General features: G+C 40.6%; 1 protein-coding gene and 1 long non-coding RNA gene across 2 annotated transcripts in view; both read left to right on the top strand.

Moving 5' to 3' along the window:
• The first annotated feature begins 624 nt into the window (after positions 1–624).
• Positions 625–16,928, top strand: part of LOC119006118 (dolichyl-diphosphooligosaccharide--protein glycosyltransferase subunit STT3B-like) — a 51,733-nt gene continuing 35,429 nt past the window's right edge. Inside the window, exon 1 of the mRNA XM_037074497.1 lies at positions 625–1,877. Within this exon, the coding sequence (XP_036930392.1) occupies positions 1,591–1,877 (287 nt within the window). The 5' untranslated portion in view covers positions 625–1,590. The remainder of the gene's footprint in view (positions 1,878–16,928) is intronic.
• Positions 6,532–8,053, top strand: LOC119006135. The gene is made up of 2 exons (XR_005070685.1): positions 6,532–6,663; positions 7,165–8,053. It is a non-coding gene; the product is annotated as an uncharacterized LOC119006135 (long non-coding RNA).

Here is a 16,928-nt window from a genome sequence, read left to right on the forward strand (position 1 = left end):
ATGAAAACTTATTACATAAACCATTATAACTTTGGCAGAAAATGTTGTGTTCCTGTGAGAATTTACAACTAGTAAATAGCCGATTGAAAAAAAAAAAAGACAGGTGTCTGGCCTTTTGTAATAAGTAATCCAGTAACACTATTTGCTCACTCATCTTGCTGTGCTCAGGAAAGACTTTGAAAGAATATATCAGGAAAAGCTAGCAGAATGATAACTAAGGTGAATCTGATTTACAATCTCCAAAGGTTTCTTTTTGTCCAGTCTTCATTTTGCTCCAGTAGATATGTGATGAATTATCAAGCTCTGGAGAAACTTCCCAAGCAGCTCACTTCTTTCAGCTCAGGACTATCCCTTTCCTTGTTTTTTTTTATTTATTTATTTATTTTTAATGTGAGAATGGGTTTTAACAGAACCTCTCTATTCCTCTACTTGTATCCAAGACACATAAATATAATGATCTCAGAATCCCCAAAACGCTTGAGGAATTCAGCTTTGCTTTATGGGCCTGTGATGATTTTTCCTGGAAGGGAAATAAAGAATTATAGATTTGTTGGTTCATCGCTCCGCCAAGGCACACTGCTTTCAGTGATACACAATAAAAGACTGAACCAGAGTAGATGGATTTAGTAAATGGATTTAATATTGAGCAACACACAAACATACATATTGGGTAAGGCTGTTTGATATGTCACCATAAAACAAAGAAACAAACAAAAAACAATGGCTTTATGATGTCTACTGAATTGGTTAGGCTATTCATTGGCTACTTATACTGACATATCAACAATTGTCTGAATTTTTGGGTTGCCAGGTTCTAAGAATGGATAATAAAAATTACATTTGCACTGACTCAGAAAGTTTCTAATGGTGGCCTATTACAATGTGGTGGCCTATCAAACCTGGTTGTTGTCTAACTTGTTACAAATTTCAACAAATATCTCACTGAGGAATTAATCCCTGCGTGAATGAGGAACCATACTCTAACTATACTAACACCACTGTGCTCAGTGTGGCTCTTGTGAAATTCATTTATTTCATTGGCTCGTGCGACTCCAGCGCTCCTCCCGCTGTCTGTCACCCGCCGTCGCTCACTTCTCTCCCTCGCGCAGGAGCGTCTTCAACGGGGTGCTCTATTGTAATTGGCCGCTTCGGTTGTCCGTCGAGCGCGCTCTATCGTGGGATTGGGTTTCTGCCGGAGCTGCGTCCCTCTTGGCTGTACCTGTCTCACTGTGAGAGGCTGACAGCTCTTCCTGCTCCGCCAACAGCTCCCGCCCCGCCATCCAGCTCCAAGGAAGGAAGGAGGAACTGCTCTAGCCGCATGTGTCACTTCGAGTATGCTGCAAAACCGTGCTGCTATGTGACTCCCTGGGACTACTTAGCTCGCGTTGCGGTTGGTGGGAAGCAAGGTTAGAAAGTTTCGGTTCACAGCCAGTGTTCGGGGGGGAGCGGGGCCGCGTAGGCAAGGTGGTGCAAGTAGTTTCGGAAGTGGAGCGTGGCAGCGAAAAGGAAGAAGGAGGGGGGGCTTTTCTTTCCTGTGTCATAAAGGATAGCTCGCATCGCTTGCTTGCCACGACAGGACTGACGTAGAATATGGCGGAGCATCACCCGGTTTCCGACAACAAACACAAATCCTCACTCAACTCCGGAGCGTCGTACTCGGGGAACGGGCGCAGCAGCACGGCGGTCGGAGAGAGGGGCAGCACCGCCGGGTCAGGAGGAGGAGGAGGAGGAGGTCTATCCGGCGGCCTGTCGCAGCCAGCCGGGTGGCAGTCCCTGCTGTCTTTCACCGTCCTGTTCCTGGCCTGGCTGGCCGGTTTCAGCTCCAGGCTCTTCGCTGTCATTCGCTTCGAGAGCATCATTCACGAGTTTGACCCCTGGTGAGTTCGCCTCCCCTCACACCTCAGTGATTAGTCTGTTTGTCAAGGTGTAGACTGCTACAAATACACCGTGAGGAAGTTACTTATAAAGCGTGTCAGCTGAACGGTTTGTAGCGTGTCTTATCACAAGACTCACTTCACATTGCGATGTCCTTTTTGGTTATGCGACCAATAATCCAACACCCGCATGTATCTGCTAACATTAGCGGGATACATAGGACCACTGGTGACAGAGCTTATATCTACTTATTGTGATTAGTAGTTGAGCACCAGTCATTCGACGCACATGTCCAAATACACGTCTAGGCGTTTTCCCTGCATATTCCCTGACCATTATGCTGATTAAAAATAGCTCACATCGCTTGATTACGGCTCCCCTTTTTGTTGCCGAGGGAAGCAGGCGTCTCTATTGAAGTTCGTTACTATGTAAAACATTGTAAAAAGCCCGAGGAGGAGGAGGAGGAGGAGGAGGAGGGGGCGCCATAGTAAACGAGGACAATGCTGACAGCTTCATCTGACGCGAGTTGAACCCGGAAAGAAGCTGACTGGCTGAAGTCCTCCTGACACAGCTCTGTCCACTGTTTAGCCACTGATCACCTCTGGTCAGCTCTGGTGCTTTTGCTGCATTGCAACAGCACTGTCGGTGGTTCAAGATCTAATATAGTCTGTGCGCCAACCATGTGCCCACATTTTTCAATAGGAGCATGTCCTGAGTTTGACTTCAAACTGATCACGTTGAATGCAGTAGTTATTCACGCCAGCTTTGGCATGATGTTTTCATACTATTCTCTTTAAAGGTTCACCTTGTAGTTTTGGATAGGACATTTTAATCAGAAAAGAAAGACCGTCATTGATTGAATGTTATGCCTAAACAAACTAAAATAGATACATCATGACTGAATAAAATGAAGAAGCGAACTGACCTTAAAGGACAACACAGTTTCATACTGTTTTTACTTTGTTTATATGTGGTGGACCCTGCCACCTTTCTAGCCTCAAACAGAGTTCTGGGGACCTTATTTTCCACTGAGAACAGCTTGTTTATTACTTATGTTAAAAAAATAAACATTTCCGAGTTTATCTTATTACTTCAATAATATTAGTAATATTAAAATTCTGAGGCTGAATTTATTCTTCAAAACTACAAAGTTTCCCCTTCAAAGCAAAGTTGTTTTTAACCTGAAACTAACAGCTTAAATCATTTTGATTGTACAGTGTCTTGTAATAGGGTGAGAAGTGACTCTGCCCTTGTTTCACTTGTTTCTGCACTATTTGACTTCAGTGAGAGGGTAGGATGATGGCATTACATACTTTTAAGATATGTTTCACAACATAACAGAGTTCTGTTTGTAGTTGGCTACCTACATTATATCTAACAAATTCTGACAAACTGGGACTTGTATTTATGACAGTAGTGGCATTGAAAGTGTCATTTAGCTCATGCAATAGGAGTACTTCCATCAGACTTCACTGGGAATACTTTGGCAGCGTGCATCCTTCCTCCTTTCACTGTCTCATATATTAATGCAGCCAGGAATCAGCTGACAGATGCACAGTGATGTTGGCAGACTTTACTGCAAGACAAGGTGTGATTGTCAGATTTTTGCACTTATACATGTTTGTGTTCCCTTCCAGTAAATTGATTTTCAAACTTTACCTCAGAAGTTGTGAAGCACCTCAGATTAAAGAGGCCAGCACTTTTCCTAACCGAAAGGATGCTCCCTTCTGCAGCCCAATACCAGCTTGCTTGTGCCAGAAATTGTCCAAGCCTTTTATTTGTACTCCAAGGGACTGTTGCCTGGCCCAAGACTGCATTGCATCACTAAAAGCATTTAATGATTATTCTGAGACCAGCAGTGTAGATTAAACTGCCAGCTTCATGTCTGTCTTCTGGGAAAAAAGGAGGCTTGAGGCTTTGGCAGAGGGAGAAGGCTTTAGTATCTGTGCGTCGCCGTCTGAACACCTAATATGGCATGACATGGAGTGAAATTTATACATACGCTGCTTCATTGTTCTATTATTCTCCTTTTACTATCAGACTGACATTTGTATACAAACTAGATGTTTGAGGAGACAATGTGAGATTGTGTGTCTCGGTGTTTTCTCTGTAGGAAAAAAAAATCAAATGATGCAATATGTTAAAGGTCATGTTATATTTGATGTATATCATCTAATGCAAGGGTGTCGAGCTCATTTTAGTAACATAATAACCTATAGATAATGACAACTTCAAATTTTCCCCTTTGTTTTAGTGCAGAAAAGTAAAAGTACATTCTGAATATGTTTTTACGCAAACATCATTAACAACCTGAAATTTCTTAAGAAAAATAAGTGCAATTTAACAATATCATGCATCAGTTTAACACTGACATGTGCATTACAACTTACAGTTCACAGTGTATTTACAAAGGCACAAAACATTTAGTCACAGGTATCTGGATCTGAACAATATAGACAACTTGTCAAGATCTAGAAATTATTTCAAATTGTTTTCATTTCCTCATCTGTATTGTAATCCTGACACTGACGCAACACACTATATCAACTAAAGTGGGAACTAAAGTGGGAACTATTAAGTTATCCCCTCTGCCTTGTAAATTAATACGATTTATACATAAAACTTTTGTAATGAAGCTGCTGACTGACATTATATTGCCCAGTATTCAGTGTCTTTAAATATTTCCCCAGTAAGTATTCATTTTCACAGAACTATTCTTCAGGGTGCAGAAGTGTCTGAAGCAGCATTTTACATTAAGTAGGGTTTCTCGCCGTTTAATATGCTCCGGAAACTTGGCATCTTTTAGCCTTCACAAGTGCATCAATATCAGGCATCAACTCCTGAGTAGCAGCTGATTTCAGGATGACATTTAAGTGCCGGTGTGTAAGCTTTGAGCGCAGCTTTGTTTTATTGCTGCTCATCATAGAGAAAACTTGTTCACAGAGGTAGGTAGTCCCAAACATGCACAAAGCTTTTGCAGCAAGGGCTATCAATTGTGGGTACCCTGGCAAGAGATACTTAGAAAACATGTCCAAGCCTACAGAGGCAAATTTGTCCTTCAAACCTGAATCACACTGCAGGTCAATTATTGGATATTGACGGGCAGATCAGAAGCCTTGACTGTGAATGGTGAGCAAAAAACTGTGAGATCTGTCTCAAGTTGACCGGAGATCTGAAACCGTCGCTCAACCTCCCCCAGCAGTCCTCTAATCTTGTCTTTATACCATTTCATGTCAGCATTAACTCTGGTCACATGCACATCTTTTAGACAGGGAAAATGAGCAGGGTCACCACTTGACAGTTGTGTCTCCCACAAAGTCAGCTTCAACTCGAACCTACGTGTGCTGTCATAACACTGTGTGACAACTTTTTTATGGCCTTGCAGCATTTTGTTCAGATTATTCAATGCTCTGTAATATCCACCATAAATGCTAGATCCTGCAGCCATTCTGTGGATTGAAATTCCACCACTGGTTTGCCTTTTTTCTCCATGAACTTTCCAATTTCCTCTCGTAGATCAAAGAAACCCTTCAGCACCGCATGTCAGCTTAACTGCCTTGCTTCGGTGTGGTATGGCATTCCACCGGTAATGTCTTTATCACCGAGAAAGCTGGCAAACCGAGGGTGATTCAGACCTCTGGCTGGGATGAAATTAAGGTTGGACAGCCATTTCCATGACGTGATCCATTTTTATTTCCATGTCAAGAGCTCGATGGCTTTGATGCCAATGCTAGTTTGCTAGCATTAAGGTAGCTAGCTTTCACTGCTAAATCACTGATATCTCGGCTAGGGGTAAGAACAAATGTGTCTTTACAATCTCAGTTGTCCTTGCAATCTGTTGTATTTTTCGCCATGATGAGTCTCAAAGTGGCACCGAATATTACATTCTTTGAGCACTGAAACCTGCTGTGAAGTCCCTGCGAGTCGATTACCAAGTGCAGTTAGAAATGCTCAATTCCGTTCGTTTCCCTGTCCGCTCTTGATAATAACTGTTATAAACTGGTAGGTAAGGCATACATGAACTTTTATTGCATTTCCATGGAGTAATAATCATACATTTTTATCCTTGAGCTGCGAAACTCTATTGCACTCAGTAATCGACTCGCAGGGCTTCCCCACAACAGGAAGCTGTGGCAGGAGAGTGGTGAGTTCTGTTCACTTTATAGTAATCCGGCTAAGCCAGCTGAGGTTTGATGCCTTGATCTATGTGCTGTTGATTTTTACTGTTGCTGAAGTTTGATGCAGTTCTGAGCATTATTTGTGGCTTTTTGATGGCAGTTTCTTGGTGGAGGTATATACTGCAATGTATTGTTATCGTGCGGTCATTTCTGAGGTTGCTAAAACTGCTTAAGCTAGCGGTCTACAAACTTGATCATTTGAGGGGGGGTCTTACTCGGTGTCATGGTGTGTTAGACCATGGATTAAATTTACACTGGAATATCCCTTTTAACAGAGGTAGAAGGAGCTGCAGAATTTGTAAGGACTCAAGAGTGACACAGAGTTAGCGGCAATCAGACTTTGGAGCACTTAACTCCCCCAGCCCCCTCTGCTAAGCAACCACAATCATCAGTGTGGGTCATGAGAACATGTGCAATAGACTGTGTAGGTGCGTGAGTGTGTGTGTTTATATGGATGAAGGTTACATATGTGTGGATATTTGTTTCTTTTTTTTTTCTTCCTCTTTTTTAGACCTTTTTACATAAACACAGAGGATAAATTGCTCAACCAGTTTTGTTGTAACACCTGTGACAATGACAATAAAGAACTCTGATACGATCTGCTGGACAAGTAAGGACCCCTACTTGACATATGTTTCATTCTATGTTTTGACCACAAGGCTAAGATGGCGGCGGTTACAGTTATACTCGCAATAGCGCATTTTGCCTTATGGTATTGCAGTCGAGCGAAGTAGCTTGCTGGTAATTCTAGCTTGTTAGCTTGTATGCTAACTCCGATATTTAGCTCTGACTTTATGACCACTGGTTAACAAAAGTGACTTTCAAGTAACCGGGCAGTTATAATGTTAGTTTGTGTTCGGTACACTCTGATGTGGTTGAGTTAGTTTAGAGAAATAACGTTACTCATGCTTCAGAAAGGCAGCATAGCAAAATGTTGCACCAGGTATTGATTAGCTGGTAACTCCATCTACGGTGATGTGAGGAATATTGTTTGTTACTTGGGATATCTACGGTGACTCGGCATGAGGCACGTCTCATTTTAATTTAGTTGTGTTGGTCAGAAGGAAACCAATTGGGGCTTATGTTGTTATCTGGCGTCCTCTGTTACCAGGGTTACAAGCCTGCTCATGCACAGCAGGCTCCTCTGAGGGGAGGAGCTTTGAAGGCAGGACTGCAGGCAGCAGAGAGGAAGAAGGAGGGACCTGGGAGCTGGATCATACTAATATTCTGACCAAGTCTACTTTTTTTTCTCAACACTCCAGACTGCAGCTTTCAATGCTTTATAAGGTTGCTGATGTTGAAGTTAGCAACATTCATGCCACCCCTTGAAATTACGGCCTTGCATACTGAACATGCTGCGGTTTTAACTACTTCTTTGCCGCTCTAAAAACAGTTGTTACAAGAGGCAGCACTGCGCAACTTCCTGTATTGGCTTCTAAAGAAGCCAAAAATAATTGATTTCCAGTGCTAATTGAGCTAGCTGGGGAATAGCATGGTCCTATTTCTAAATGATGTGGTATCTGAAAGGTATATAGACTCACATACTCGCTGATTCCGATACCTGCATTTTTGGCAGTATCGGTGGATTTCCAATGCTGGTATCTGAATTGGCACAAATCTATTTTAGACAATGCATTTTATTCTTAAATTGTAAAATGTCCTGTCTCCAGTACATATTTTATAACCACACTTGATTATTATTTATTCATTACTTAATACCTATGTTGTCATTAGTCCCAAAAATCACAAGTTGGTCTGTAATTTCTACATGGTATCACAAATGAATTGAATTCAATGAATTGATTTGAATATCAAAAAGTTGTGTGTGTTTACTTTGTGTGTTCATGAAAGGGAAGTAGCTACTCTTTGCCCTACTGTTGTAAATGTAAATCAGTTTGGAGTTTGAACCTGATGTGTGGAAAGAGTCTGATTTTTAAAGGTTAAACTGAACAAGCATCACGATTGTCAAGCTTTCAAGAGAATAAAAGCAGCGTGCTTTACAGCCTTCTCTGGCCACTGTTTGATCACATTTCATCCATGAACATCCCCATGACCTGTTTTCAAGTTTGCTGTCATTCTATAGCTAATCTTAAGGATTGTGGAACAGTCAAATCACCTCTCCACTATGTTCTCTCTTTCTCCCTCACACATGCTCGCCGATGTGTCCTTTTGATGTGGCGAGTTAATAATCCATTTCTTTATGATATGCTAGATGGTGCTATTAGATCTGACAGCAGAGAGGTCGGGACTGGCATTAGACAGACACGTTGTTGATGGTTATTTGATGTTTTAAGATTGGGCTGTGTTATACATGCATGGAGCTGCATCAGAAAGCACAGAAAAATGACTACATAAGTACTTATGTCTCTGTCTGTTGTACTAAAGGCTCTATCTCCCTGAGACAAATGTCTGACATGCAGAATGCTTCTGATTCACTGATCATCTTGTGCTCAGAGCTCCAGGTCTATGAGTTAATGGCTCAAAGACATTTTGAGTGCAATTAGTGTCACTACGTCTTTAGGTCTTTAAGTCTCTTAGGTAGATTACATGGTTGATATCAATGCAGTCATCAAACCAATACATCACTCCAATAGAGGAGATCTAATCAAAACATGCTTCACAACTTCAGTAACTGAGGTAATCTAGGACTGAATGTTGAACCTTAATACTTTTGCTTGTAGTTCTGCAGAGATTTCTAGGCCCACAAATCTTGTTCTCTAGATGTAAGAAAAACCGGTTTGATTGGTGCCAACCCCATCTAATGTCACATCATCATTTAATAGTTTATATATTTAATTTAATTGTGAATCAAATTGCAATCACAAGTTCTGTCAGAAATAATCTCAATGTTTGTAGTTTTTTTTTTTTTTTTTATCGATTGATATTGATATTGGTTTCAGATTTCTTATTGAGCATTTACATTTTCATCCACATCATAGCATCATTTTAAGCTTATCAGTTTTAATATTTTGAATACAGATGTCAAGTATTTTGAGCATCTCAAAAAAAACATTGTCATGCCAAAGCAAATGCAGCCATTATTATATGTCAGAAAACAACAGCTCATATCTTCTGCTGCTGCTTAGGTGCCAATACCCATTATCTGTTGTATTTATGGGTCCACTTCTTTATCAGTTCCCTTATTGAATCCTGATCTGTCTTTGTCAAGTTTGCTGTAGCCTGGAAGGTAGCTGTAGCAACAGTCTGTCATCTAAAAACAATGGAATGAGACTGTATTTGTACAGCATTTGTTTTCATTTAAGGTTACATGATCATAACAAAAAGCCTGAATGGCACTGACAGGGATATTGATAGGTTTTTTGATATAGTGAGTCCCTGGGATCCACAGGTGGTCATTTAAGTTGGTTGTAGGGAACTGAAGTGGGTCCCCAATAAAATCTGTGATTTTTGACAAATTGTAGTGTTAAACTTTTGTTAAATAATATTATCATGGTTATATTCATGTATGTTACAAAGTCTATCTGAAATTAAACCACTAAAAATACGAATGAAATCCCAATAATAGTAAAAAAAAAAACTAACATCTCAATGAGAATTTGATATAAAGGAACCACATGTATATATTTTTAAATCAGTAGCTGCATTTGTTAATACATTTGCATTTTAAGGCTTAAGGCACCAAAATAGGCATTGCTGGCCCTGCTCTGACAACACTGTCATGAGCTCGGTGGTGCATTAAGATTTTGTGACTCAACTACACAGATGATGGAGAAAGACCTTAAAACGTGAGTCTGAGCCTGCAGGTAAAATATACCGATATAAGATGATAAAGAAGTTTAGTGTGGTGCATAACTTAAAAAAAGATGACTGGTTAAATTATTTTATAGAACAGCAAACTCTGATTAGTCTGATTAAATTCTGTATCAGGATGATGTGATAGGGCCTTACCTGATACATTTGTCTCCAACATTTGAATGAACTAAATATTTGTTTAACACAGCCTCCTGAATGGCAAAGCATCAGAGAATCTCTTGATAGTGAGTTTTCCTTTCCTTATTATGTCAGTATTTGTTGTTCACGATGTAGTAATATCAGGGATAAAATGTGATGCATACTCTTAATCCATAGATAGTGAGTTCGCTGCCTCCTTTTGGATTTCAGTGTGTCACAGACGCATGACGCGTAGTTGAGCAATATGTCAATCAATAACAGTCAATGTTTTCTGATATTTTTGCATTTTTATATTATCATCATTACCTTATGTGATTGCTGTGTGATTCTGTGGACCAAATAATTATTTTGTTTGATTGAATTTGCCTTTGATTTACCCTGTGACATCCACTGTCTTTAATGTGAGAAGATAATTTCACTCAGACATTACAGCCCAGAGTTTAAGGTCACACTTTTTAATAAATCTCCCTGATCTTTTTGACTTGTAGGCTATTTTGACAAGACTGCTTGAATATAAACTTGTAGGTTTATGTGACAGTTTGGTTTAGTCACCGTCGTTCATACACTGACAGACTGAGTGCTTAATCTTGTAGGCTACAGTGTTTTTCTTCTCTCACCAGACAAGTGGTACAACACCCCTGTGCTCCTCAGTGCGCACAGATGAAGTCGATTTGCACCTATAAAAAAATGGATTGTGCATCTTGTATCCATATTTTTAACAATTTTTGGACTATCATACAGATTTAACTTATTCCCACTTCTTCAGTGCAAGTGGTGGAATGGCACTGTCCGTCAGTTTGCTCCAGTAACGCGTAAGGTGGTCTGCCGGCATGTCTTTGCACTGGTCCGTTCTGCTCCTCCTCAACTCCTTTCTAATCACTGTAAGGAAATCCCAGATTTTTCCCCTTCCTATTTTTGGTACATCCAGGTAATTATTTATTTAGAGAAATTTTAAAATATGTGCACCATTAATTTAGCTAAATTTGATGTCAGAAATAGACTTAAGTATCAGCTCCAACAAAGCAACCGGCAATGTGTTGAGCCCATCGCTGATAGACAATATATTTACCCAGATAGCTGCATTGGTAGTGGACATGCTACTCAGTTGTGCAGTTAAGTCAGTCAAAAAACCATGACAGCATCAGATGATCAGCTCAGTGGTAAATGACTCAGATTGGACAATTTGGAACTAGTTCTCAATGGTTCGGGTTCTTCCCACCCCAAGCAGTGATCGTTTGCCATGCTTGTGACACTTGGAATAGGATTGATATGTTTGTCTGTCTGTTGGTCCTATTGTAATATCTCAGTAAATGATTGTAATGAATATTGGTGCAGACACTCATGTCCCCTCAGCATAAATTGTAATCACTTCCTTGATCCGTGGTTTTGTGTTCGGTAATGATCAAGTACCACGGCCATGTTGCTGAGATGTTATTGAGTTCTTCCTCTGTATTTTCTTACGAGGAAAAATGTGCTTTGAGGGTTCAAAATGAGAAGGAAGTCATCCCTGGGAGGAGAAATGGAAAGTGCCATTTGAAACAGAATAGGAAAGAAGATCCTACATTCAGACCGGTTGGCTTAATTTTCTCTGCCTCTTCAGATCTGATTCTTTCTCACTTGTTTCTGCCCAGTTAACTCAACTTTCACTGCTGCTGAGGTCAAATGATGGAGGAGCGTAGATTGCTTTGTAGCATTACATTGCAAGGCATGTATGTTAGAATATTTGCCAATGAATTGTGAGAGCAACTAAAGTCCCACTCATCAGGTACCTTCAGATGTGCACTCTTCTCAGTCACAGGGTTCTTGACAGGTTTTGCCTCTGGCCAGCTCTGTCGACAGACAGAGTTGGTCCACCTGAAAACCTGATTGCTTAGTGGCAGTGACTTTGCCAAACACAAATGAATTCAGTTGACAGTAGTGCAAATGTATTGGCCTACTGGCTGTCACTAACAGGCATGGAGATGATGGGCCAGATAGACTGCCTGGCTAACACCCCAGCACGCTGATGCACAGCACACCCCCCCAGGGTGGCTGCAACCTTGCACAGTTTGGACTTTACACCACACTTGGTGCACATATATTATTTATTTCCAAATAGATGGCATTTTTCTGATTTTTTTGGTTGTTGTCAAAGGCAGGGCCTGTTGCTGCATTACCGCATTAATATGATCACTGCTATGATATCATTGCTACATCATTGCTCTACTTCTACTTGTGCTCTCTGTCTTTAACATCTCACAGGTATGATGCTGAGCATGTCATAGATACACAACATGTTATTATATGTAAAACGTTTGCGGGGTTATGAATAAATAAACAAGACTTAACTGCCCATTCAGTTTTGGAATGTGCTGCCCTATTCCCATTATGAAAAGAATCATAGTTCCAGTGTGACTGTCAGTCAGAAGTGATGAGTGAAATTTGAAGTTATTTCTGATTTTTTCTTTTAATTTAATGCACTCTTATTTATCATTGCAAGCTTTAATTTAGCATAGAGATTAGTCAACTTTTCTCAACTTTGACATAGGGTCAACAAAAAGGTTGTACTTGTTTATGACTCCTTATTTGGGGAATTTAACTACTTGAGAATTAGATTCAAAAAATAACTTTCATCTTTCTTCAGAATCACTGTAATAGTTTGCCAACATGATATAGTGTTGCTGTAACTGTCGAACTTTATACACCCTAGCATTTCTGTTTCTGTTATATATGTTTTTCTCTCCTCTGTTTCTCTCCCCATTCTGTTTTCTCTTTATCAGCAATGTTATCAGCCTTATCCATCAGCAATAAGTCTAATAAAGTCAACCAAAATGCACAACTCGTGTTTAGGATTTTTTCATCCATGGTTCCGTTGTCATTATAGCAGGTTAGCAGCGTATGGACGTATCTTGGTGTTAGTTATATGACCTATCAAAAGCTACATGCACTGAACACATCACAATAACCAGGTGCACTTACAAGTTTGCACAAAACAACAACATGAGCAGGCCTACTTTAATAGGAGAGGTCGCATCACAATTAGTGAGTTTTAAAAGAAGGATGTAACACCAGAGAACATCTTTCTTAACAGAGCATATGTGATTGAAAGTAGATGGGAGGGAAAACAGAGGACTGCACCTAGTTAATTAATTGCGGCTGGCATCATTCTCTATGATCGATTTAAATAAATAAAAGTATAAGTAACTTTTAATGGATCACCAAATACTTGGGTAGCTGTCAGTATACCTGGGCGGTGGGGATGTAACAGTGATCAACAATCCAGTATCAGTGATGCAAAGTGAAAACATCGATTCATATCACCACCATTGCTGGGATGCATGTTTATTTTGAAATTCCCGTGCTACATTTGCGTTCATGGCTTGCGTTCATGGCTTCCGTCCATGCACAGCTCCTTTCTAAACAGTGCTAGCGATCAGGATATTATTTACCCCCCTGTCTGAATTCAATTGTCTGGTCTTTTTGAGAATCCTGGTATTTTTAGGGCTGTATGATACTGATATGGCATATAATTTTCCCCTGTGATAAAAACAGTATGAAAAGATGCAGTGAACTTGACACGTTCATGTTTACAAGCATGTTAACAGGCATGTAACATGATATAACCACAGTTATGGAATGTACAGTGTGAAACATACAGTGTTTCCACATGGTTGAAGTAGCAACTGACGTGTCACACACAATCAGTTTTCTTTTTGTCAGTTTGCAAAGTGCGCTGGCCAAAAAAGAGAATTAACTGACACTGAAAAGTCAAATTGTGAACTGTCTTTCAGACAGATGCAGCACTCTTGAAAGAGAAACACTACTGAGGGGTGAATATCGGTCACAAAAGACAGATTTTTCAATGGTTTTATGGACAGATTTAATGAGGGCATCTCTTGATGGACCAGATGTTAAGGTTTGTGGCTGGATCACTAATGGACACAGGGCAACACTTCAAGTCAGGCGGCAGCAAGGTGGTGGTCCTGGTAAGGGCTGCTATCATTAAGGATGAGCTAGATGAACCTTATTGAGTTAAAGATGAACTGTAAATCAACTCCCAAACCTTCTGCAAGTTTCTGCAAGACACATTCTTAAGGTGGTGGGACAGGAAGAAGTGTGCAGCAAGAGGGCATCATCCTAAAGTTTGCGGAAGACACCACAGTGATAGGATACATCACTGGCGGGGACGAAGCGGCCTAGAGGAGAGCGGTGGCCAGTCTGGTGTCATGGTGTCAGGGTAACAACCTCGACCTCAACGCGGACAAGACGAAGGTGGTGATAGTGGACATGAAGAAGAAGAAGAAGAGACCTCATGGGCCACTTTACATCTGGGAGCTTGAAGTAGAGAGGGTGAGCAGCTTTAAATATCTGGGCATCAGTGAGGACCTCACTTGGTCACTCAGCACCACACAGCTTGTTAAGAGGGCCCAACAGCAGCTGTATTTTCTGAGGAGGCTGAGGAAGTTTGGCATGTAAGATCCTCAGCAACTTCTACAGCTGCATTGTTGAAAGCATCTTGACCAAATGTATCACTGTGGTATGGCAGCAATACTGCCATGGACCACAAACTCCTGCCGAGAGTGGTAGAGACTACTGAGAACATCACCAGGACTCCACTGCCCTCTGCAGAGCATCTACCACCGCAGAATCCACAGGAGAGCTGCGTCCATCCAGAAGGACCCCACCCACCCTCAGCATGGACTGTTGACACTTCTACCCTCAGACTGGAGGTACAGAAGTGTTAAATCCAAGACCACCAGAGTAAAGAACTCTTTTTTTCCCCACTGACATCAGACCCCTGAAGAGCAGATAGGAGTTACAATCACGTCTATCTCAATTCACTGTCACGACTGTTTCCATTTTCAAATTACACATACACAATCCGACTGTTTACATTTTCATCTTGCACATGCATAATTTCACAGCTCACATGTGCGTTGTTTTATTATTATTGTTGCGGATGCTTTTTTATTTATTTTTCACTTGCTGCCTTTTTAAAATTGCTTTATTTTGTATGTTTTTGTTGTGTATATATATTTCTTTGTTACATAGTTGGCATTCTGTGGACAGCAAAGGAGAGTAAACACGTTGAATCTTGAATTGAATGAACAGTAAAAACACTTTTGAGCTTGGAAGCTCTATTGTGTCTCAGTAATTAGTTTTTCACCAGGAAATCCTTCCCACCATCTACATGTGGAATATCCCCTTTACACAGATTACATAAAACCAATTCTGATGTTTCATTGCACAACATTCCGGATGGGGATGAGTCATTCAAAGCTATCATTCAAATAGGAGGGTGAAATGGCCCTGCACCAGTGTAAACTAGTGACTATTTGCACTGTGATGTTGCTGCCTTGATTAAAATGGCACAGTGAAAATGTCAGTGAAATGTCTCGGGCAGTATTTAAGTAGGAACAGTAAGAAGCACAAGGGGAGGCAAAAAGGGGGTATAAGGGTGTAGAGGGAGTATTTTGTTTGTTTGTATTTTATTTCCTCTTTATGTTATCTGAGATGTCCCCTCAGGATATATTCTCTACACCTAAACATACTGTGCCTACTCTCTACACAGCCAGTCGTTTGTTGACTTAAGCTCTGTAACTAGAGGCAAGTGAATCAGTGTAAGGAGCTCCAACTTGAGACACACACACACACACACACACACACACACACACACACACACCGCTGAATGTCAGTGAACTTGTTTTCCATTCATCCTACCAACCTCATCTCTTTGAGCTTCCTGCTCTATTCCTGTCCTGTTATATTTTCCCGTGTCAGCAGCTAATTGACTTCACTTTGTGTCTCTCTGGGAATCGTCTCAGTGGCTGGAGGTGTGTTTGTCTGATCCTGCTGCCATCAAAGATATTAAGGAAATAGCTGCTTCTCCATTAACTGTTCTCAAAGCGAAGCAAATCTTTATGACCTTGTGAAACAGAGCAAGTAATAGTTTTCAGAACAAACTAGTGCCTTTGCTGACAGATGTGTTATAAAGGTCCTGGATGTTAACAATAAATAAAGTCATATGAGGAGTATGGCACTGGACTTGTGAGGTGCAGGAACAGCTGAAAAGATTCTGCATTTGCTCCTCCAGGATATCACAGCCATACATGCAGTCACAAGAAGGTTTGCTGTGTCTCCTAGCACAGTCTCAAGTGCATGGAGGAGAAACCAGGAGATTAGCTGCAACATGAAGAGAGCTGGACAGGGTCTAGAAGGGCATCAACCCACCAGTCAGATACTGCCAATGTCAATATGGATTTTCAGTGCCCTCTTGGTTTAACCATCACAAAATATTTGCAAGTTCCTTCCAGCAATGTATGTTTGTGAGGGGATAGATGGACCAGTACCACTCAACAATTCTTGTAACATTAGGTCTTGCATTGAGAACCTGGATGGATGGATGGATGGATGGATGGATGGATGGATAGATATTTGATTTTTGATACCAAGGGGAAAATTTACTTTGAGAGTGAAAGTGAAAAAATCTCAGATTTTCATCAAAAGATAAATGTAAAAAGGATTGTGCAAGATGTATAATTATATTATAATTATATTAACTTTAAAAATTAAACATGGCTGTTGGCCCAGCAACTGGACACCAACAAATCCAGTTTACTGTGCCATCTTGTTTAATAAGTGAGTGATGTTGACATACGAGCTGTTACCAACCTGAAAATTGTTATGCAGGGTAGAGTTGACATGTTAGTCTGTCAGGTGCTTTGCTAAATTTGTTCTTTCAGCACCTTTTCTTAGCACTGCTCCATAGCATCACTTGCATATGGACATGCTTGTGTCATTGTCCATTTGCCTTAAATGTATTAAGTATTATATAAGTATTGCTCAATACTGTTTTCTTTGTCAAGGTGAGGTGGTGCACTGTCTGTGTTCTATGCACATGGTGTGGTCAGCAGGCTTGTATTATTTTTCCAGAGGCTGTGTAAATAGTCTGTGCTTTGCAGTGTCCTTTGTGTGCTGTAGATA

Source organism: Acanthopagrus latus, chromosome 17 (genome assembly GCF_904848185.1).
Source record: "Acanthopagrus latus isolate v.2019 chromosome 17, fAcaLat1.1, whole genome shotgun sequence".
NCBI lineage: Eukaryota > Metazoa > Chordata > Actinopteri > Spariformes > Sparidae > Acanthopagrus > Acanthopagrus latus.